Source organism: Stylophora pistillata, chromosome 1 (assembly GCF_964205215.1).
Source record: "Stylophora pistillata chromosome 1, jaStyPist1.2, whole genome shotgun sequence".
Lineage (NCBI taxonomy): Eukaryota > Metazoa > Cnidaria > Anthozoa > Scleractinia > Pocilloporidae > Stylophora > Stylophora pistillata.
The window spans coordinates 29,239,456-29,262,214 of NC_142519.1; the positions used below are offsets into that span (position 1 = coordinate 29,239,456).

Below are 22,759 nucleotides of genomic sequence, written 5' to 3' on the forward strand. Positions count from 1 at the left end.
CTTTTACCGTAGCTGCTTTGTAATTTACGGTCTTTCTAACGCAGTTTTGGCGACTTTCTTTGTAACGCGTGTGTTGCTACCAGCTAACTGTGTATAAAAAAACTCATGGTTGGAAACTTCAAAAACTGGTCCCGAACACCAACAGTCGCCACCCGAAGGCCGATAAATTCCACAAAAGTCGACCGATCTCCCTCAAATTTCCACTCGCGAGAGCGCTTAGCCATTCGCCGGTAACAAAACGAAAAAGGGCCTGGGACTGAAACTGCGATCGCAAAGCATGCATGGATTGTTTGGCTGGACAGAAATCAAAATGGCGTCCATTGCGAATGATAGTAAGCTCTCAGAAACTAAAGAAGAAGGCTTTATTTTAACTGAAGACGATATACCTGGGGCTGTTTTGCAAAACAGAAATGTAGAGGCATGCAGTGTGGTACAGCTAAAGCGCTGGCTGATTTGTAGGGGAGCGAAAACAAGTGGTAAAAAGTCAGCTTTAGTCAGCAGGTAAAGGGTCAAATTCAGCTTTTTCGTAGCTCTTTCTTTTGCTTACATAAAAACCATTAATATTTCTGATGGAAAACATATTCACTTAAAGATTTTATACATTAAATCGTCTGCTTAGAACTCCATTAACATTATTTAAAATCGTTTTGCATAGGCTAAAACACTATGTAGAAAATGGCCTTGACAAGAAATATCTTAGAGACCCCGACAACGGCGCTAATATTATGAAGAAAAAAGCAGATCTTGGTTTGCTTGATAAGAGAGAGCCTCAAACAAATGGAAAATTTCCAAAAGAAGGTTTCAACTCTGATCTCAATGCTCTCCCTAAAGTGTCATTTGGAACCATCTGGCGTTACATGATCGACTCAGTTGACTCAAAAAAACAACTCTCAACTGCTAAACCTCTTGTAAAGGGGTTCAATTTTTATAAGTCTGGGAACGTACATTCTATTCACCATTTAAAGGAAAGTGGGAAGCACTTTATAAAGAGCCAAGTTCTCCCATCAATGAAAAAGAACTTAATATACCAATGTCAAATAGTAATGTCAAGTATTGGAGGAGTACTCAAAGCATATTGTGGTTGCCCAGCAGGAATAGACGGAAGATGTAATCATGTGTCTGCAACTCTCTTTGCCTTGGCTGAATATTGCAAAGAAAGAGAAAAGATCTCCATAGAATCATGTACTTCTAAACCATGTAAATGGAATATCCCAAGGAAACGAAAAGGTCCTCTATCACCAATCTCAGCCATGTCATTTCATAAACATGACTACAGCAAACAAGTTAAGACTGACAGAACACCAAATATCAAGAAAGGGAAAGATGTTCGAGCTATACATCAGAGAGAGTGGTCAGATGCCAAAGTGAACAATATGTTACAAACTATCAAAGACTATCAAACCAAAAGTGGTAACATTGTTGGCTGGAGTCACATACTGCCACAAGAGGTTAAAGAAGAAGACACCATTGTTTCGCCGCTCAAAGTCCTTCCACCATCCCTAAGGGAAATAAGTGAAAAATGCAAAGAAATTGAGAAAAAGTTGAATCTAGAGGAAAAGGAAATTACCAAAGTTGAGCAAAAGACTAGAGGACAATCAGAGGACAAGCTTTGGAATTATCACAGAAAGTGTAGAATAACAGCTTCGAAATGTTACCGGGTTGCCTCTTTGAAGCCCACTACATCACCAACAAAGGCACTTGCAGATGTCTTACAGTATAATAAACAGTATCAGAGTTTTGCAATGAATCAGGGTTTAGAGAAAGAAGAAGAAATTGAAAGATTATATGTTACATCTAAGCATAACTCAGGCTACAGGAATCTTTCAGTTGAGCCATGTGGGCTTTTTATTAGCCAAAGCCATGGTTTCTTAGCAGCCACCCCTGATGGTCTAGTGTCAGATCCTCATGTTTCCCAACCACTTGGACTTCTTGAAATGAAATTGATACAGTTAAATGACAGTGAGAGTCTTAGACAAGGTCTGCTTCAAAGAAGAATATGTAAGGACTGTGGTGACAACCATCTAAAGATGAACACTGGACATAAGTATTTCTATCAAATACAACAACAGATGTTTGTAACCCAGCGTAAATGGACAGATTTTGTAGTCAAGGGATCAACAGGAAATGAGCTATACATTGAGCGAGTCAACTTCAACTCTGAGTTTTGGGAAAGTGTTCTTCCTAAACTTTGCAATTTCTTTCAACTACAAGTTTTACCAGAGATGTCATATCCTCGAGTCAAATATGGGTTAGCAAGATGTCAGTTGAGATTTGAATAGACTGTGCCTAAATTGATTTAAATGAATTCATTTAGAACAGTGTAAAAGAAAACCTTGCAGTCTTGAATATAAGTTGCACAATTTTAATTATCTTGGACATAATGGGTCTACATGTAGTGTAACCTTTAAAAAGGTTAAAATACTAACAAAAATAACAGGCACTATTTATTGAAATAAGTGGCTTTTAAATACCTGTGCAGTTATTGTAATTTCAAAGTTTAATAAACCACAATAGTTGTCACTGGACAAAAGAATACAAAAGAGGCAAAGTATAATATATTTAGTTATAGTTAAAGTTAACAATCCCAGTCGTATTCGCACCAAAGTCATTATGAATTCCTGGAATGCTGATAGTGCTCTAGGTCTGCCAGGTTGTTTTGTACTTTCTAAGTCACAGTATATTCTTTCATAATTGTAGCTTATATTCTTAGCTGAGTCTTTCACTAGGTTGTAACACATCATTAACATTTCATAATCAGAGAGTCCAGTGTAGAATGCAATGTCATCAGGATTATCTTTGTACTTCTCAATATTAAAAACTTCACTATTACTTGAAATAAAGTTCAAATGTTTGTTTTCTTTTGTTAACTGGTCACATTTATCTCTCAATTTTTTGTTTTCCTCTTTGAGTTTAGATACCTCATTCAATACCTCTTCCAATGATGCCAAATCTATGTCAGTTTGAGTGTGTTTAGAAAGATATTGATGTTGTTCTTCTCGAAAATTATTCAGTATTTCCTCAGGTTGAACTTCTCTCGTATAGTATGGATCCTCGTGCAGTGATTCAGTCGAGGTCGGTGTTGTTTGGGTTACAATGTTGGCATTGTTGTCAGAGTAACTGCTGTCAGTATCAGTAGTAGATACAACAACTGATGAGACTTTCCTTTTCTTTGGCACAAAGTCATGCTTAAAGATTTCTCTCCTTGATTTTCTCTCTTTTGTCCATGGAAATATTGTTGGCAGATGATTTCTGCTGAGTTTTTGGCCACCTTCGAAGTGTTCAGAACAGATTCTCGTTTGGGAAGAATCCAGCTTTAGCGATTCGTTTCTAAGCGATACTTTGTAGTATTTCCGAGCCTTTTCGCACTTGGGAATCCTGTAATATTCCAGATTTGGTTTGTTTCTAAAGTTGTTGGTACACTGGGGCACACAACAGTTAAAATGATGTGGCATTTTCCTTCAAAACAGCTTTGAATTAGTCTCTTTTGAACAGGATAAATTACAACACATGTATGTCAACATGTCTTCCTGTCCAGCCAATCAATCCATGCATGCTTTGCGATCGACATTCGATCCCAGGCCCTTTTTCGTTTTGTTACCGGCGAATTGCCTACCCGTTCCAGCGGCAAAAGTTTCCAAATTCCGCTAGATCGATCCGAGAGCCGCTCCGATTTACCACCTAATCTGGCTAAATCGCTTAGTAGGTACGCGTAATCCTTTTGCCCTTACTACGGGATTCAAATATCAAAGCGCAGCGGGTCGAATTACACGCACGACTCCCCAGACGGTGTTATTTGACAAACGTGACAACCTTCCTAACGGTCCCAAGGAGAGTCTTTGATTCGGTCAGACGCGCTTTGATTTTCGAATAATTAACAATTATTCCACGAGCGCGCGTTGGATATGAGATGATAGATAGCCTACGAGGCGCGTAGCGCCGAGTTGGCTATAATCATCTCATATCCAACAAACGCGAGTGGAATAATTGTTTTATTAAAAACGCTACATTAAATTATTAAATTTTAATAAATTTTTAGCTCCCTTTCAAATTTAAGCTTAGGCATACGCTTACCATATCGTAGTTTATGGTATATTTAACAATTGGTTCATGCTTTAGCGTGCACTTTCGAGTTATGGAGCAAGCGGGAAGTTTGGAGAGCACGAAAGAAGCGTAAGAGTTGCCCTCGGCTATCGCCTCGGGCAACTCTAGCTTCTTGAGTGCTCTCCAAACTTCCCACGTGCTCCATAACTCGATAGTGCACAGCTGAAAGCATGAACCAATTGTTTTAGAACATAGCCGGTGGAATTGTGCCTCAAATACGACGCGAAAAACGGACAACAATATCCGTTGAAGCGAATCGTGACGGCGCTGATGCCGAGTCTCCTTTTCCTTTGTTTTTCTCTTTTTTCTGCCTCATTTAAGAACTCTAGCCCATGGGAAAAGGTCGAAACATTGTCTTCGTTTTCGGACTAGCAGGCCGAGTTTCTGTTTGTATCCATTATTGTCGCGAAATGTATTATTTTTCCCCGCACTAGCAATGGCCGCTCGCGCGAAAAAAAAATTTCTGGCGAAGTCGGATTTGCTGACGCTATCAGCGTGCACTATCGGGATTTTGAGCACGCTTACGTATAATGAATTTGATTGCGCGACTCAGCTAGTTATGTTCTAATGGCTCATATACCATAATGGCCAATGAAAAGTCTTGAGTTGCATTATCCAATGATCCAGTTTTTAATAATGAACTTTAGACCGCAAAATCACGCACATTACGCTTGGGCCGCCTGTGGTCTAATATGATGTGAAAAGAATGAACAGTACTTCCTTAATGAAACGTTCCTGTCTGAGTCAATGATCTCGAACACCTCAATAAAGACTAGCTTCCTGCATGTATACGAATCAAAAAAGGTGTTCTATTTGCATTGAAGTGAAGGACAGGTAAATACCATTTTTCAGGTGCTTTTTTTAATAAAGGTAGAATGGAAAATTATGAGATCTCTTGCATCTATTAATTAGTTAATTTGGTCAGGCAGGGGACGTTAAAGAACCCACTCACGAGATTACTGTGATGTGGTCTGGCCTGTTTACTGGGAATTGGGGGAAGGGGGCATCTGTTAGATTCGCTTTTAATTGATTGTAAAATGCTTAGCAGTCTCGTAAAGTCCCCCGCACAGCGTTATAAAACGCCATGAGCTCAAGATATGAGCGCTATATAAATAAAAGTTATTACTATTGTTAATTTAAGTGAGATGTGACACATAATGTGCGTTGTGAAAGAGAAATTTGTTAACACTGTCGCATAAACTACCATATTAAGTCGTCGATATTTGAGTAACATCGTCCCACATGACGTAAGATGAATAGATTTCGCCTCCTCAATAAAACGTTCGTGTCTGAGTCAATGATCTGGAACACTTACATAAAGATTGGCTTTCTGTATACGAATTCACTGCTTTAAAGAGGGGCGTTCGCCAAGAATTAAATAGAGAGGGAGAGCCTGCTTCCAGTTGGCTTGTTAGCTCAATTAGTAGAGCGCTGCACTAGTATCGCAGAGGTCAGTGGTTCGAATCCCTTACAGGCCTGATTTTTTTCAGGTCTGATTTTAGCTATTGCTTTAATAGCGCTATCTACTGCGAGGATCGTGCATCATACGAATCCTCTTGCTATTTGCAATCTGCTAATTCCCAAATTACGTTGATAGTTACGTTTGGTATGTGCGACCTGACCTTGTCAATTCGATACCGAGTGAAGTAAAGCTATGGTTCTTATGGCTAACACAAGCAAACAGCGCAATAAATCCATGTCTTTATATTTTGCTGAACGGCAAGTTTCGCAAGAACTTCTTATCACAACGACTTGTTGTCCTCGTTAACAAACCAGGCTCTTACTTTTTTCTGTCAGTTTAGCAAGAAATAACCTGAGGAAAAACATTTTTTGGCTGGCGATACCATGTGGAGGACGACCTAGTTCGGTATTGTGACGGCTACACATTATGACTTTTAATTTTTTCTCGGCAAGCAAGGGTTCATTAGAGATTACGAGATCGCAGAAAGGATGGTAGTGAACAAATCAGTCCGGGAAAAGGGTAAAAGAAATAAAATTCGCCGTTTTTTCCTTGCCCAACTCTCTTTCTTTTCTTGTACTAGTATATTGTTCTCACGTCCGTTTCTCACCCAGTACTGCTCTACAGGTTACACATATTCCCCACGGAAGCGGGAAAAAGGAGGTACCAAGATTGTTTTTGAGTGAGTTAATGTTTGGCTGGGTTCATCCCTAGACTATTTCTGGGATAAACTTTGACGAGTATTAGCTCCAAATCGTAACAAAACATAAAATTGATTAAAATAAAAACCCCTTCAGATAAAGTTCAAGTGGCAGTTTTCAAGATTAATATTCCGATTTGAAGATTTCACAAGACAGGCCATCCTTAAAGCAGTCTTTAATCAAGAAAATAATTGGAGACTGTTTTGGATTTGCTTTACTTTGATCGTTAATTGGTCAAGAAAATCGCGTCACCCTCTCGTCAAATCGGAAGCAAAACTAAAACCAATCGCGATCTAGTTTGTTATGTTTTCCAGCGCTTTGAGCAGTTTTCCTGTTTTTACTTCGAGCTCGTATTGGCTCATGCTGATGATGTTAAACTTTATCATGATTAACCATGGATCATTTTTGCTTTGATTTTTTGATCGAATAATGCACTGAATAGATCCTTACTGCGTTCAAACTTAACCCAGGTCACCTGACATTATATATTCACTTAGCTACTTTATCTCTTCCTGTAAATCTTCGAAGAGAAGATTGCTCCCTAGACTACGGCTACAAATACAAGTTGATGATCGCTGGTAACAATTATGTGGGTGCCTTTATCTGGTTTTAAACACCAGCTTGAATTATGATCAAAACTTACATCTACAAAAATTCACGGATTTCAGTTCTGACATTTTTCACGTTGACTTTAGCCTAGGGTGGTGTCCTAAATAGATTAGAGATCACCAATTTAAAAATAGCTTTCAATTAAGAGGTGCAGCAAGGACAAATCTTGTCACACCCTTTTAAATTCATTTCATACCGGTGATAGTATCATTCATCCCCAACGAGATCTATAAATAAGTCATGGACTTCAGTTTTTGCTATTGAAAATTCATCAGCGGTGTGTATAAATGGCTTGCAGGGATGCAATTATAATCTGTATAACATCACGTGGAATCAGTCCGTCTACATTTCATGGAAGATCCAGTGAAGGAGGTCGCTTCTTGATTTTGTTGAGACAGCTTTGTAACTCACTCCGTTTCCAAAGCCATGAGAGGCCGCCCACTCAAAATTCTTGACGCGATTTTTTTAAAAAGTTAGTGTAATATTCAATTTTTTTTGAAATATATGAAAATCTTTCGTGACTTCTTTCTAGGGTAAAGAAAAGTAAAATCGAGTTGGTTTATTCATCAAGTTTGAAAAGGGACAAGTGCTTGTTTGGAGATTCAAAACTCGACCCACCAGATGTTCTGTTTGGTTACCCAGCCAAAAAAGCCGGTTCCAGATCTTGTGGTTAGATATTCTGGAAAACGATTGCTGTAAGAAATTAAAACCACTCTATTAGGCTGGGTGGTGTTCAAATTCGACCGAATTCTCTTTGACGTTCTAAACTGAGTCACGCTGCCTTTCTGTCTCCAAAAGCATGTATCCAATACCTGTATCTTAAATTTCATCAAACTGATGCAAAAAATGTTTAACCTCACGGGAAAAATCGTTGTCGGTCTGAAAAGATCCAATCACAGCTCTCATGGTCATATATCCCTTTCGTGGCTTTGTATTAAGCACAAGCTACTTTTGAACATCGCCGCCAGTGTTTATAAACACCTTCATAATCGGCTGCCCCATTATTTGAATTATAAACTAACTTATAGGACGCAGTTTTATTGACAATAGGAAACTCAGATATGTTACCAAAAATGACCAAGATCTACTACACTGTCGTCTTTGTGCTGCCCAAAGGTCATTTGCACGCCTTCCTAGACCTAGGAGCAAAACTTTTAAATTATCTTCCGGTAGAATTATAATATTATGATGAGTGAATTCAACAAGTATTTTTGAAAATAAACTTTTATGAATACTTCTAAACTAGCGTTGTCTTAGGAAAAGTGTAATAACTTTTCAGTTCCATCACGTAAAGGTTTTTCATTTACTATTACATTTTTGTGAATTTGAATTTTAGTTTTCAATACTGAACCTATGTCCGTAGCTTTGTATGAATATAACATTCGTGTTTAAACTAATGATTTGTTGACTGGCCTTCTATAAACGAATTCATTGCTATAAAGAAGAGCCAGATTCGAATTGAAGTGATAGACGAGCAAACATAATCAAAATTTTTCAGGTATTCATTTCTTGACATGTAAGAAGTCAATGAAGGAGAAATGCTAGAGTTAACTTACATAAAATGTGACGCATAATGTGCGTATTTAAGGACACATTTATTAAAACTATCGTACAATGCAATGCAAACTACCGTCATTGCATCCTCAACTTGTCCATTATGACGTGGGAGGAATGGACAGCTCTTTATTAATTAAACAATTTATGTTTGAGCTAATAATCTGTTTCTGATCTGAACGGACTGGCTTCCTGTAAACGAATTTATCGCTGTGGTCATGAAAAAAGACATTTCATCCAAAACTGATTCAGAAGTGGGAAAGTAGTGAAACTTATATTTCCGGTATTCATTTCTTTTCGTTTAGTAAAAAGTCCATAATGGAAAAGATAGGATTTGTTAACTTCAGCGAAATATGGCACACAATTTATCGAGTAGAACACTTGTATTTCTGTTAAACTCAACGAATTGCTTTCCGAAAGAACCGGAATGATTTAGGGTTTTAATCCCGGCAAGATCCTCCATGAGTGAATGAACATTTCTCTAAGTGAGTAGATAATACAGAAAACAGAGGTAGTTCACATTAAGTTTCATCGAAACATTTTCATTTGCATAATAATATTTGGTGATTCACAACTAACAAATTGTTTTCTGGAGAATTCAGATATTAATTGTATGAAATTCAATTGTAAATAAATAGCCTGACCTTTTCTAACTTTCTGATAAGGAGTTACTTTTATGAGAGATTTAAATCATGAACGGTTTTTAGACGGCCTTTAACCCTTCCAATGACATACTCACTGTTAAAAAATTAATCTCAAAACTAGTTTTTTGCAAACAACCAAAGTGATTTAAGAGAATGAGACCGAATGGATTTATAGAGTTATTTATCGGCTTGAGATTGTGACCAAAGGCTTTGTATAAAAATGCTACAGGTCGGTAAAACCAGGAGCCCATTACCCGGAGCTTCCATCTTCCATACTGACCCTCTGAGCCAACCCTGTCCCATATCTTTCTATTTTTAGAAGCACCTCCCACGGCGGTTTTCGCGGGTGTTTTTATAATAGCCAATCGTAAGAGAGCTGTCGTCTCTATTGTGTTACGTCTCTATTGCGTCACTTGCAGGCCTCACGAAATTATTTTAATAATAGCGGAAAGCGCGGAAAGATTAAAGAACCCCCGCAAATACCTCAGTTCTAAAAATAAAAAATACGGGACAGGGTTGACTCAAGGGTACAACTGAGATGGAAGCTCCGGGTAATGGGCTTCAGGTAAAACAAATAGGGACCCACGGAGGCGTTACTATACTCGTGAGCATAGTAACGCACTAAGGACCAATGAGACTTCAAGATTCCTTACGTGCCCATTTGGAAAAAATAAACGACTTTCTTCATGTGAAAAGAATTGACATCGCCCCCTTAATAAGCACTTTTATGTTTAAACTAATGATCATGCGTACAGCTGAACACGAATTTCATGTCTAAAAAAGACATTCCATGTAAAGGACCGGCACAAATCATTTTCAGGTATTGCTTTTATCAATTTGTAATTAAAGGAAAAAGATCATATCTAATTTTAGAAAAATGTGACACATAGTGGGAGTAGTCAAAGACACATGTTAACACTGAAGTACCAACGACAATTATTGTGTCGCCAATATTTGAATGATATCGTCCAACATGATATGAAAAGAATGAACAGCACTTCCTTCATGATAATACAAAGACTACCTTCCTGTATACGAATTAAAAAAGGTGTTCGATCTGCGTTGAAGTGAAGGATCGGTAAATACCGTTTCTCGAGTGTCCTTTTTATCAACATGTAAGAAATGCAATAAAAGAAAACTATTAGATCTAATTTCAGTGAAATGTCACGGAAACAAAATGTGCGTAGTGAAAGAGAAATTTGTTAACACTGTCGCATAAACTACCATAATAAGTCGTCGATATTTGAGTAACATCGTCCTACATGACGTGAGATGAATAGACATCGCCTCCTCAATAAAACGTTCGTGTCTGAGTCAATGATCTGGAACACCTATATAAAGATTGGCTTTCTGTTTACGAATTCACTGCTTTAAAAAAAGGTGTTCGCCAAGAATTGAAGAGAGGGAGAGGAGAAAGCCATTTCCGTGGTGTTCATTTCTTCTTGGTATTTAAAAAGACGGTTATTTCAGTCAAACTATATCGATCTTCAGTGAAATGTGGCATACAGTGTGCCGAGTAAAAAGCAGTTATTTACATTATCACCTAAACTACTGGTTTGCATCCTCTATACTTAAATTTGACTGTCTATTTTGGCGTGATATGAGTAGAAAGCTTCTACACAATAAGAAGACTCATGTTTGGGCTAGTTTCCTGACACAGCTGCATACAGGATGGCTTCCTGTTTACAAATTCATCCCTGTAAAAAGGAGTTCTATCTAAATTGAAGCGAGAGAGCGGCAAGAGCCACTTTTCAGATATTTGTTTCTCTTTAAAATGTAAACAGTCAATAAATGGACAAAATATATGTGTTTTGGAGTTTTGGAGAGTCTGCTTCTTTGTTTTCTGCAGTGGCGTGTGTACGTCTTGTCTTTGTTACAACGAAAGTTGAAGTCAAATGAGGTGCTTTTTCTAGCTAGACACAAGGGGATTGAATGCGACTTTCAGTTATCGTTTTCTGTTGTGAAATTTACGGTAGAAATGTCCAAATTCAAGAGACTTGCAAATAATTTATTAATAAAAATGTATTTGCAGAAGATCTCAAAACTTCGCTCAACGTTTCACAAACGAACGAATTGTTTGGGAGAATTTAAATATTAAACGAATAAGAGTCACATTGATCAAGACTCGTTTTAACTTTCTGAGTTACTTTTTGTGTAGGATTATTAAATTAAAAATGGTTATAAGGCCGCCTTTCAATCTTGTTAAAAACAAATTCAGTACAACAAATTTATTTCGAAAGTTTTTGCAGAAATTAATTAGACCATAGTGATTTGAGAGGGAAACAGAGAAGATAGAATTAATACTATCTACCGGCATGAGGTCGTTACTGGACTCTTTGCTCAAAAAATTGCCGCTCGGCCGATAAAACACGAAACAATTATGAAAAACTGCAACAAAGCTAGAAATTTTTTGCAAAGCGACTTAACACAAAACGGTACCGTCCGCTGAGAGCGGGCCAGAAGGGAGAACATTGCCTGCTCTCAGAACCAATCACATAGCAGGATTGGAAGAATATTGCTCGCTCACAAACTGAGAAAAAAAATAAGAGATCTATATACCGCCTCCCGGTTAGTTAAATTGGTATAGCGCTGGACTGTTGTGCGGGAGGTCGAGAGTTCGACTCCAGCCGGACCAACACTCAGGGTCTTTAGATAACTGAGAAGAAAGTGCTGCCTTTGTAGTAATATCTGCAAATGGTTAGACTTTCTAGTCTTCTCGGATAGGGACGATAAATGAAGGTCCCGTCTCACAAGCCCTTATATGTAATAAAAATTGTGGGACGTTAAAGAACCCACACACTTTTCGAAAAGAGTAGGGCACGTAGTGCCCGGCGTTGTGGTTTATCTTTGTGTAGTGTCTAATCTAGGGTGAATTGGGGAGGGAAGGTGAGATCAATACATGGACTGAAGTGGCTGCATATTGCGCCTGATGAATTCTGACGTCCGATCTCACCTTAACTCATTGTAAAGCGCGACTGATTATCTATATAGTAGTTTGCGCTATATAAATGCTGAATTATTATTATTATTATTATTATTATTATTATTCAATGAAATGCAGCACACAATCTACGGTCGAGTAAAAGACAGACTATTCAAGAAATTAGTGATTGTGTGGTTTACTATCAAATACTGACCTGTAGATGGAGAGGTAGAAAATAAGAATTCTTAAAACCAAAAACTGGTTTCTGTTGAACAACAGATCTTCTGATTAATGTATCGTGAGAAGCATTTAAGAGTTAGTCATTTAGCCCCGTCCGCCAGGATGTTAACATTAGTAATTAAAACACTTTTCATGGTTTTAGGCTCCGTCAACTGTGAAGTACATGTCTTTTCTGGCGCGCTCGGTAACTCAGAAATGTTTAACTCTTCTGAGGAATTCTCACTGGAACAATTCTTTCTGCAGAGGCAAGAAGGAAGTATTTTCATAACTGGAATCAAAATAAAAAAAAACATGCAGCACATGGCGAATTTCGTATCAAATTTAGTGAAATAACTATGATAAATGAAAATTGCATCTTGTCTTTTCCGACTGCTATGTGTGATAAACAAGTTCTGGTACTCAAGATGCTAGCTTTTTTGATGCAAAAAGTTTAATCTTGTTTAACCAATTCACTCCTTTCAGACTAAGATGTAGATAGTTTGGAAATGTAAGCGATGAGAATATCATATCATGGCAAGGCGCCCGAGTATTTGAGTAATTTCATATCTATATATTCTATTAGCATTTTCAAAGGTGATAAACAAGAACAGTTTGGGGATAGATCATTTAGTAGTGCTTCCCATGGACTTTGAAATCTGCGCCTGAGTTCAATGCTATCTATTTCTAGTTTGAAGACATTGATTTCTTTTTTCTCTACAACTCCTTGGTTAGTCCTGATTCGTTATGCACTGTTCATCCTCCTCTTTTTCTCCCCCCGCTTAGAACTCGTGAAAACCAGTTCGCCATCAAAATCGCTGAAAAAAAGCTCCAGTGCATCAATGCCAAACGGTGAGTCTCGTATCCTACATCCATGATTATGTACGTCCATGTCGTTGGCCTTAGCTCCTACAGTTCCCATAGCTAAATATGTCAGCAATAAAACACTTTTACTTAAAGCATCCGACATGCTAATGAGGTAATAAGGGAAACGTAGGAGCTTACCAAAATTAATTATGACACAAAAGGAACCGAGAAATAGTTTCAATGTTTGAAATAATGTTTTCTATCATGACATGAGACGAATGGACAAATGAGTTCTTCCCGTGAAAAGAACCTTCATGTTCGCTAATGACCTCTAATACCTCTATACAGACAGGCTCTCTGTACAGGTACTCATTGCTTTCAAGAAGCGTTCGACGTAAATTGTAGCGATGGACTAGTAGAAATCATCTTTCAGGTAATCCTAAATAAATATGTGAGGATTCATTAAAGGAAACGCATTAAACCCAACTTCAATGAAATGTGACACATGATGTGCGCGGTGAAATGCAAATGTTTAGACATTGTCGCTTAAACTACTATTTTGCGTCTTCAATATTTGGGTGATATCGTCCATTGTGGCGTGCGATGAAATCATATATACATACATAAATCATATAAACTTTATTTCCTTTAGAAGTTTGGATTAGTTAGATAAAATAAGCTAATATCTTCGAGAACTAAAAACGTTAACAAAAACAAAGTAACTTCAAAAATGTAACTATGATTAGACCGATTTGTTTCCCTAGACAAAGCTACATGAATTCCGGCGTTGTACATGTCTCTTGAAATCAGCAAAATTACCAGTCCATAATCCTTCAGCATTCGATTGGCAGGAAAATATCAGAAGGAACGTAGACCATAACTAGTGAGTGTTTCCTTCAGACTCACTAAGAGACGACACGTGGCTGCCAGGCAAATTATAGTTTGTACAGCGAGTAGTATATACACATTTCTCATATCAGAAGATATCGAAGAATATTAAGCTTCTGTAGACTAATGTAGAAATTTTTAAGTGCAGCCATTGTCCAGAGGAGGCATTTCGACCTTGCTAAGCAGGGTCAGTGTAGTCAAAAGTGTAATCATTTGATATAAACCTACGTATACGCTTGTTAAGTGCTCTCGGCTTTTTACTGTCAGGTAAGCCCCAAAAAATGCCATACAGAAGAGCAATACTAAAAGTGCGGCAGACTAAAGACCTGTACAACTTAAGAAATCATGTCTAGAAATAACGTTGCGAAAGCGTAACATCACGTTGAGTTGATTACAAATTTTCTTCTAAGGACAAGTTATGTGGTACCCCGCAAAATTGAGTCCATTTCCTATTAATAGTCATTCCGAAAATATCCAATTCTTTTTTAATAAGAACGCCAGTAAAAAACACCTGTAGAAAGATGGGTTTTCCATATACGCATTTATTGCAGTAAAAGAAAAGCGTTCGACTGGAATAGACGCGAGAGTCTTGTAAAAATCATGCTTAAGGTATTTATTTCTTCTCGGTATGTAAAGAGTTAATAAATTAAGCAGACTTAGAACACATGATCGGTGCCGCCGCAGTGAAAGGCATACTCATTAAAACCGTCGCACAAACTAACCCCATTACATCCTCAGTGTGGTCCATCTTGAAGTGAGATGAATGGACATCTACTCATTGATTAAACAGTTCATGTTTGGCTAATGACCTGGTACAGCTGCAAACATCTTCCGGTATTCGAATTTTTGCTATAAAAAGAGGATTTTTATCTAAACTAAAGTGCTCAGGAGAAGCAAAAATTACACTTCTGCATTTCATTTCTTTTATGATATGTTGCAAGTCGATAATGGAAAGGATAAGATTTGACTTACATAAAACAATCTACCGAGTAACAGACAGCTTTAATACCAATTTCGCACAAACTACTATTTTTGCATCTTTAATCAGCGTGAGTAATACTGAATATCCTTCATGAAATGAGATGAATGGACAGTACTTCGTTTACATTTGAGCTAATCATAAAGCACTGGCACAGACGTAGGCAGAATGGCTTCCTGAATCCAAATTCGTTGCCTAAAAAGCATTCGATCTGAATTGAAGTAATTAACCAGCGACAATCATTTTTTCAGGTATTCACTTTTCTGTGAAGGTGTAGTCTGATCGTCCGGGTGAGTGTAGTCCTGAGAAGGACTGTTGTCGGTGGTAGTGACTGACGTTTCGACAACCTGTGCGGACAACTTTCGCACAGGTTGTCGAAACGTCAGTCACTACCACCACCGACAACAGTCCTTCTCAGGACTACACTCACCCGGACGATTAGACTACACCTTCACATGTTACCCCCGGGTTCAAACCATTTACTGTATTCAGTTTTAATTAGTAAAGTGACGAATTTAATAAAGGAAAAGCATTAGAACGGCAATAAAATGTGACATAATGTGCGCAGTGAAAGGCAAATTTATTTACACTGTCGTGCAAACCACTGTTATTGCATCCTCAACATCGTCCATCGTAACTTGAAATGAATGGACAGCTCTTCCTTAACCCTTTCCACTATTAAGGAGAATTTGCTTAACAATCACGAGCCTCTTTAGCTGGTGATCGTTTCCTTTGTTCTTGTGACCGAAATGTGTGATTCTGAGTAAGGAGAAAATGGATGCTAGTCCCTCTTAGCTGTCAAAGGGGTAATTAAACCCTTATTACTGTGAAAGCTATTGGTCTGGAACAGCTGTATACAGACTGACTTTCTGGATACGAATTTAAAACAAAAGTGAGGGAGCAGCAAAACTGAACTACTTTTTCCATATTCATTTCTTTTTTAAATATAAAACGTCGATAATGGAAAAGATAAGATTTAACTTCAGTAAAACGTGGAACACTATTTACCGAGTAAAGGAGAACTTTATAACCAATATCGCACATACTACTCTCTCAATATTTGAACGGATATCATTTATCATGACAAAAGATGAATGGACAGCTCTTCGCTCTATTATTTTAGCGAGTTATTCGGCCCTGGTACAGCCGTACACAGATCGGCTTTCTGAATTTGAATTCTTTGCTTTGAGTGATGGACCAGCAAAAGTCATTTTTCAGGTCTTCCTTATCTTAATATGAAAGAAGTAAAAAGAGGGAAAAGATCAGAATTAATTTCGATAAAATGTGACGAATAATGTGCGTAGTTAAGGACACATGTGTTACCACTGTCATATGAACTACTATTTTCACATTTTCAGTATTTCAATAACATTACGACGCAGTGCTTCCTTAATAAGGACGGTAATTTTTGAGCTAATGATCATCAATTGCTCTATACATACTGCCTTTCTGTTTAGGAACTCACTCTAATAAAGTTTTTGATCTGAATTGAAGTCATGGACCAGCAAAAATCATTTTTCAGGTATTTAGTCCTCTTTTTAATACGCAAGAGGTCATTAGAAAAAAAATTAGTCAAATGTGACAACTTGCGTAAAGAAAGGCAAATTTGTAAACACTTTCGTTCAAACTACAGCTATTACATCCTCAATATTTGAATTATGTCATCAGTTGTGGCATTATGGGGACAGCGCTTTCTTAATTAAAAGTTCTTGTTTGAGTCAATGCTCAAGAACATCTTTATAAAGACTGGCTTTCTGTATTCGACTTCATTGCTGTGAAAGAAGGCGTGCGATCCAATCTGAACTGAAGGAGCAGCGAAAGTAATAATTGTGGTATTATCTTCTTTTTGGTATGTAAAATGTTTATGATTTGATCAAAATAGATCTATCCTCGGGTAAAGTTATTATTAACGGTATTCCCCAGACTACTGTTTTTGCACCCTCTTCACTGAAATAATATCGTCAGTTGCGGCGTGATGTAAATGGAAGGCTCCTTCCCAATAAAAACCTTCATATTTGGGCTAATGATGTGGCAGAGCTGTTTAACAGACTACCTTCCAAATTCATTTCTGTAAAAAGGTGTTTGATCTAAATTGAAGTGAGGAAGAAGTAAGGGCCACATTTCAGGCAATAGTTTTTTTTGATAGGTAAAAAATTGAAAACATGAAAAAGATGATCCATATTAAGTGAAATGTAGATCACAATCTACCGAGTGAAAGACATATTATTCAAGAAATTCGTAATTATTTAGTTTATTGAGCAAATGCTGTCTTAGGCCCGGTTCAAACGCCGAACTTTATTTGTGCCGAACCTAATTATTAGGTTCGGCAAATGTAAAGTTCGACGTTTGAATCAATTAGGATCGACGCTTTTGTTTTAGGGTCGACTCTATTCGACTGAGCTTGTCGAATAGAACGGCAAAAGATCGACTTCGATTCATACGTCGATCTTCATGTGTGCCGTGCTTAATGCATACATTATGAATGTATTAAATTAGTATTTTTTTCCCACAATCCCACTAGTTTTTAGGTAGTTGCCATGCGCATAAGATTACATTCGAGAAAAATGGCGGGGAAAGAGGAACAATCTTGTTTTTCGTGCCTAAAGAATACAAAATATACTTGTTTAAGGTGCAAGGAATACTTCTGTATGCCCTGTTCTGTCTTGGAGAACGATGAAACTGTCAGGGGCTGGAAAATGGGCAGTTCGGTAGCATATTGCGAGCCAAGTTTCAGAGAAGCAGGCCGTTGCAGACTGTAAATAATCTCCGCGGCCTAATCGATATAAACAAAGCGCTAGCCTCAGTTCTGAGGAAATTTGATCCTCTGTCACTATTTCTCTAGAAAGAAATGGGCCAATGCGATTTAATATGTATCTGAACGTTGACCGAGAAATCCGAAATGTTTTCTTGAATCTTGCCTCTGAATAATTGTTCCAAGCACTCTCCTACCATCCAGTGTTTCTGCTCAACCGACGACAGGAGCGAGACACAGGGGGGATATTGTTTCGTTGCGATGAAATAAACAACAAAACAAGAGAACAGGCATTCAAAACTCTCCTCCTCCGAGCAACCAGGTGGTTTAACGCCATTTGCATGTTAAGGCGCTTTCTTCTTCCTTCACGGATGGCATTAGCGATGAGAAATTCTTGCGAGTTGTTTCTCGCGCGAATTTTCCGAAAACTCCGCCATGTTGAATCCTCTTGGGTTCATATCAGTAACCGCTCACCGTAATGGTTTTATTTTGTTGTTCGGCATTTAGGTTCGACTGCATTAGGTTCGACGTCTGAGTCAGCCGTCGAACTTAATTATTTGGGTCGACTCAAATAGGTATTAGGTTCGGCACATGTAAAGTTCGACGTTTGAACCGGGCCTTACAGACTGAAAGGAACAAAATGAGAATTCTCAGAAGCAATAACTGTTTTTTTTTTATGCCCCTTTTTAATGAATAACGGTTCTCCTGATTAATGTAATGTGACCAGCATTTAAGTGTTCATCATTTAGACTGTGTCTAACAGAACGATAACAATTAAAACAGTTCACTTTTTCATATTCAGTTTATCAGTCTGAAGGACACATCTTTTGTGGCGCGCACAATAAGACGGACATTTCAAATCTACTGAGGAATTAATTGAATTCTCATTTGAACAAGCTTTACTGAGAAGGTAAGAGAGAGGCAGTTGTCATGAAATCGAAATAAAAAAAATACACTTAGCAAAGTTTAAATCAATTTTTTTTAAATTGTGGAAGTTGAACTTAAAGCCTCATTTCAAGCATGGTATTGTTCTGGCAAATAACATTGTCTTAAAATAGTTATAAAATTCCCAGGCTACATCTCTTCGTTTGCAACAACCACGGTATCCGAGCAAGAAATCCGAAGGTCTGATTTTGGATTCCTCATACGGAATCAGAATTTTTTCCTTTCGCTCGTGACTAGACGAAACACATCTGTCTATTTTTTTTCTCCCGAGCTCAAAACTTACCATCTTTCTAATTCTTTACAAGTTCTGGTAAGATGGTAGCAGTTTTGGATGCAAAAAGATGATTGTTGTTTGACTTGTTCACCCGTTTAAGATCGAGATGTAGATAGTTTGGAAATGCAAGCGATGAGAATATCATACCATGACATGGCGCCCGAGTATTTGAGTAATTTAATATCTCTATATTACCTCCGTCCATGTAAAATCTACGTCTCAACAATGTATCTGGTATTCTATTGGCATTCTCAAATTAAAGGTGATAAAGAAGAATACTTTGGGGATTGATCATTTAGTAGTGCTACGCATAGACTTTGGAATCTGCGCCTGAGTTCAATTCAGTTAGTTTGAACATATTTTCTAAGAAAGACTTAAAAAGTTTCTTTGGCATTGATTTTTTTCTGTTAGGCATTTTTTTAGTAGGCATTGATTTTTTTCTCCTCAGCTCGTTAGTTAGCTCTGATTCCATGCGTTAACGTAAGCATTTCCATGCACTGTTTTTCCTTCTCTTCTTCTAACCACGCTTAGAAGTCGTAAAACCCACTTCTCCATCAAAATGAACAACAGCTCCAGCGCATCAATACCAAACGGTAAGTCTCATATTCTGCATGCATGTTTATGTACTTCCATGACGTTAGCCTTAGCTCCTGTAGCTTCCGAATTCAAAATTGGTATAACATTTGCATATGCATTCATTTTTATTATCGCTTCGTTCGGTAAGTCAAAGGGGTTGTAAGCAGTCGTGAGAGCCATACGGAGCGTACTCATTTCTTTTTTCATACATAAAAATCTCGATCAAAGGAAAAGGTCAAACCCCACTTCTAAAAAATGTGACAAACAAAGTACCGAGTAGAGAAAGAGTTAGCAGCAATATCGCACAAAGTACCATTTAAGCATCCTCAGTATTTTAAGGATATCCTCCATTTGGGGGCGTGAGATAAATGGCAAGCTGAAGTTTATGAGTGTCTAACAATCTAGCATTGCCGCTTCGATCAATATGCAAACAGAAAAAGGAATAGAAGGATAATTTAAAGGGTGAGGTTTCTAGTGGAGTGGAATCCTTCGTTATTCTGATCCTGCTATATCCACATCCGCCGACGCATCTGGCCAATAAAATTTTATGTTCGTAACTGTCAGGAATCTTCTGATTGGTTCTAACACAAGAGATTTTCCCGATAATATTCACGTTAAAATGACCCACAGATTCGACTCACTTAACTATTTTTAATGTCCCAAAACCAAAACTCGCTCAATCACACGTTGCCTCGCACATGGTTATTTTTTCTTAAATCCTAATCTTACATCACGTGATTACAGCTAATCATTGGGTAACGAGAACAAAAGGAACAAAGTTCACTTCCACAGCGTGACAGTCACGCAGTCCATTTCTCAACATCACAAATAGAATGGAATGTCCAAAAAGTGCTCTTTACTTCCACTGCACGCAATGAGGCATCAGTAACTGTTGTATGGTAGCATCTATATCTATTTAGGCAGTTTTTGTTTCCCTCTGCAGCCTTACCTGCACTACCCATTGTTTCACGCCATATCAAGCGGTCACCCTGTACTTAGCGGTCGGTTATCAAAGTTGCGAATTTTTTTAACCCTTAGTTACTGTAATTTTCCCCTCCATTAAGCGGTCTTTACTGAGTCTCAACAGCTTCTTTCTACTGTGTTCCACCAATACTGAACGGTCACTTAAACCAGAACCACTCAAACAGTACTTCGAGTTATCCTTCAGGTAGAATTTTCTTCATGTTTATCTCCCAAAATCGATGTCAGTAGTATTTTGAGTGGGTTTTTGTGCATTAAGAGGCCAATTTTGAAATAAAATGGCTTTTACCCCTTTTCTGTGGATCCGGTCTTAAGTGGTTGACCTGTACCCCTGCCCCGCGTTACACGTGGGTGACCCCCTAATACAAGTTCGACGGTTACAGTTTTTTTTAAAATACGAATGATGCACGATCCTCGCAGTAGAGAGCGCTATTTAAGCAATAGCGAAAATCAGACCTGAAAAAAATCAGGCCTGTACGGGATTCGAACCACCGACCTCCGCGGTTTTTTTAAGTTTGATAGATTTAGCCTGAATTTCAAAATTTTTGTAACATTTCTCCATCCCTGGTCATCCCCTGCATCTCTGGCTATCTCGTACCTCATTAGGTAGTGTTCAACTATTTTTTCGTAATTTAGAACGTTAACCATGACTGATTACCTACCCGACCTACCCCCATCACCTTAGTCGTAGTCATTACGGTTATGATCATCATTATCATCATCCTCGTCAACATCTGCCATGTCACTTTGGGTTGATTACCTACCCTCACAGAGCAAAATATTGCTTGCTTATATCTGATAAAACCATTGTTTGCTCCTCCTCTTTAGAAACAAAAGTCCTCCGAGACCACAACTCAGTTACCACAGAACTGAAAATTGGCATGACCGTAGCATACGCGGTTAATTTTGTCTTCGCATTGCTTGGCAACTCCTTCGGGTTGTCTGTGGTACTCAAGAAATCATCGCCCCTTGGCAGAATCATGAGCCTATTCATCGCCAATATGGCCGCGGCAGATCTCTTGTTAACGTGTACAGTGGTGCCGTATCAGGTTGCTTATTTTCACAGTGGAGGTACGTGGTTTGGAGGAGCATTTGGTACCGTAACTTGTAAACTTTTCTCCTACGTTGTCACTGTTTCCATAGCAGCTACGGTCCTAACAATGTTGGTAATCTCGATTGATAGATTCCATGTAATATTCTATCCACTGAAAAGAAGGTTATTTCGAAAACCAAAGATCTTGTCGACCATAATTTGGTTTTTATCATTTCTATTAATGATCCCATGCCTTCTCTATTCTGCTGTTGAATTCGACACTGCACAAAGCGCATACACGTGTTCCCAGCTTTCCTCAAAACTAGATAAAGACGTTATCAAGATCTTCCATGTTTGTCTTTTTATCACCCTCTATGCATTACCTCTTTTCTTTATGGTTTTGCTTCATCTTTTGATTTGCCGAAAGTTGTGGCTTCGCAAAATCCCAGGAAATGTATCGTGTGAGAGTCAAACCGCCGTTGGCAGATCTAAACGCAAGATTGTGCGGTTGTTGGTTATAATTGTCGTAGTGTTTGCGTTTTGTTGGTTTCCAACGTACGTCAATCACTACTTTTGGTTTATCCGCCGTGAATCCAAGCTACCAATGGGGGTTCAGTTCTTTTTCTTGTGGTTAGCGCACGCAAACAGCGCCATAAACCCATGTCTTTACATTATGTTTAATGATCATCTTCGTTCTAGACTGATTTCTACTCTAAAATCATATTTTTGACAGAAATGTCCTTGTTTTAAACCAGCTTATCGATCAATTGTTCGTCTGTCCCAAACGAAAAAGACAACCTTAGTATAACTAATATGGATGTAGTTTTGCTAATCGAACCATCCTGTAATTAAGACGGATATTATCCAGCCCAGCTGAGAAACAGCTCTTAACAGCGGCAAAAAGAAGCGTTTGCGTTTGTGACCACCCTACGGGAGGGGGATATCAAAAGGGCCAGTTAGTATGGCTGAAAGGTGTTGTACTATAGCTGACATAAGCCATTTTCTTAAGTAAAATACTGTTCAGTCTTCCACGAAATTAAGGAAAATGATGAATTTTTTAGGATTATCAATAACATTTCGCGGTTTGTTGTGGGGACTTTTCATTATGCCTTACGAAGCTGGGTTAGTTTTATGATACTGATGTACGTGCATATATCAGCTGTCTTGTAAACAGTAACTGTCAGAATAGCGAAGCTCACACCTAATAAAAGAAGTGTCTTAATTTTCGTTTCATTATTTGTCCGATGTTATCTCGTCAGTTTGTCAAAGATACCTGTAATGCTTACCTGACTAAGTGTGGAAAAGAGTCTGTTACTT

At 38.1% G+C, this 22,759-nt stretch overlaps 2 protein-coding genes across 3 annotated transcripts; both read left to right on the forward strand.

The window, feature by feature from the left end:
* The first annotated feature begins 277 nt into the window (after positions 1 to 277).
* On the forward strand, positions 278 to 2,867 carry LOC148742002 (uncharacterized). The gene is made up of 2 exons (XM_088751747.1): positions 278 to 501; positions 656 to 2,867. The coding sequence occupies exons 1-2, from the start codon at positions 278 to 280 to the stop codon at positions 2,277 to 2,279; spliced, it is 1,848 nt and encodes a 615-aa protein (XP_088607873.1). The 3' UTR covers positions 2,280 to 2,867.
* A 13,292-nt stretch (positions 2,868 to 16,159) lies between these two features.
* LOC111331989 (G protein-coupled receptor 83-like) lies at positions 16,160 to 22,675 on the forward strand. 2 transcript variants are annotated; one of them, XM_088751878.1, is made up of 5 exons: positions 16,160 to 16,403; positions 16,550 to 16,730; positions 18,436 to 18,543; positions 19,384 to 19,445; positions 21,238 to 22,675. In XM_088751878.1, the coding sequence occupies exons 4-5, from the start codon at positions 19,412 to 19,414 to the stop codon at positions 22,170 to 22,172; spliced, it is 969 nt and encodes a 322-aa protein (XP_088608004.1). In that variant the 5' UTR covers positions 16,160 to 16,403; positions 16,550 to 16,730; positions 18,436 to 18,543; positions 19,384 to 19,411; the 3' UTR covers positions 22,173 to 22,675. The 2 variants fall into 2 exon arrangements, with proteins under 2 accessions (XP_088608004.1, XP_022792973.1); XM_022937238.2 differs by lacking the exons at positions 16,160 to 16,403; positions 16,550 to 16,730 and having other exon boundaries at positions 18,337 to 18,543.
* The last annotated feature ends 84 nt before the right edge of the window (positions 22,676 to 22,759 follow it).

Excerpts from the sequence above, each read along its gene's own strand:
- LOC148742002 (XM_088751747.1), top strand. The coding sequence starts at position 278 with ATGCATGGATTGTTTGGCTGGACAGAAATCAAAATGGCGTCCATTGCG. Across the intron at positions 502-655 it reads AAGTCAGCTTTAGTCAGCAG|GCTAAAACACTATGTAGAAA; the intron begins GTAAAGGGTCAA and ends CGTTTTGCATAG.
- LOC111331989 (XM_088751878.1), top strand. The coding sequence starts at position 19,412 with ATGAACAACAGCTCCAGCGCATCAATACCAAACG. Across the intron at positions 19,446-21,237 it reads CAGCGCATCAATACCAAACG|AAACAAAAGTCCTCCGAGAC; the intron begins GTAAGTCTCATA and ends CCTCCTCTTTAG.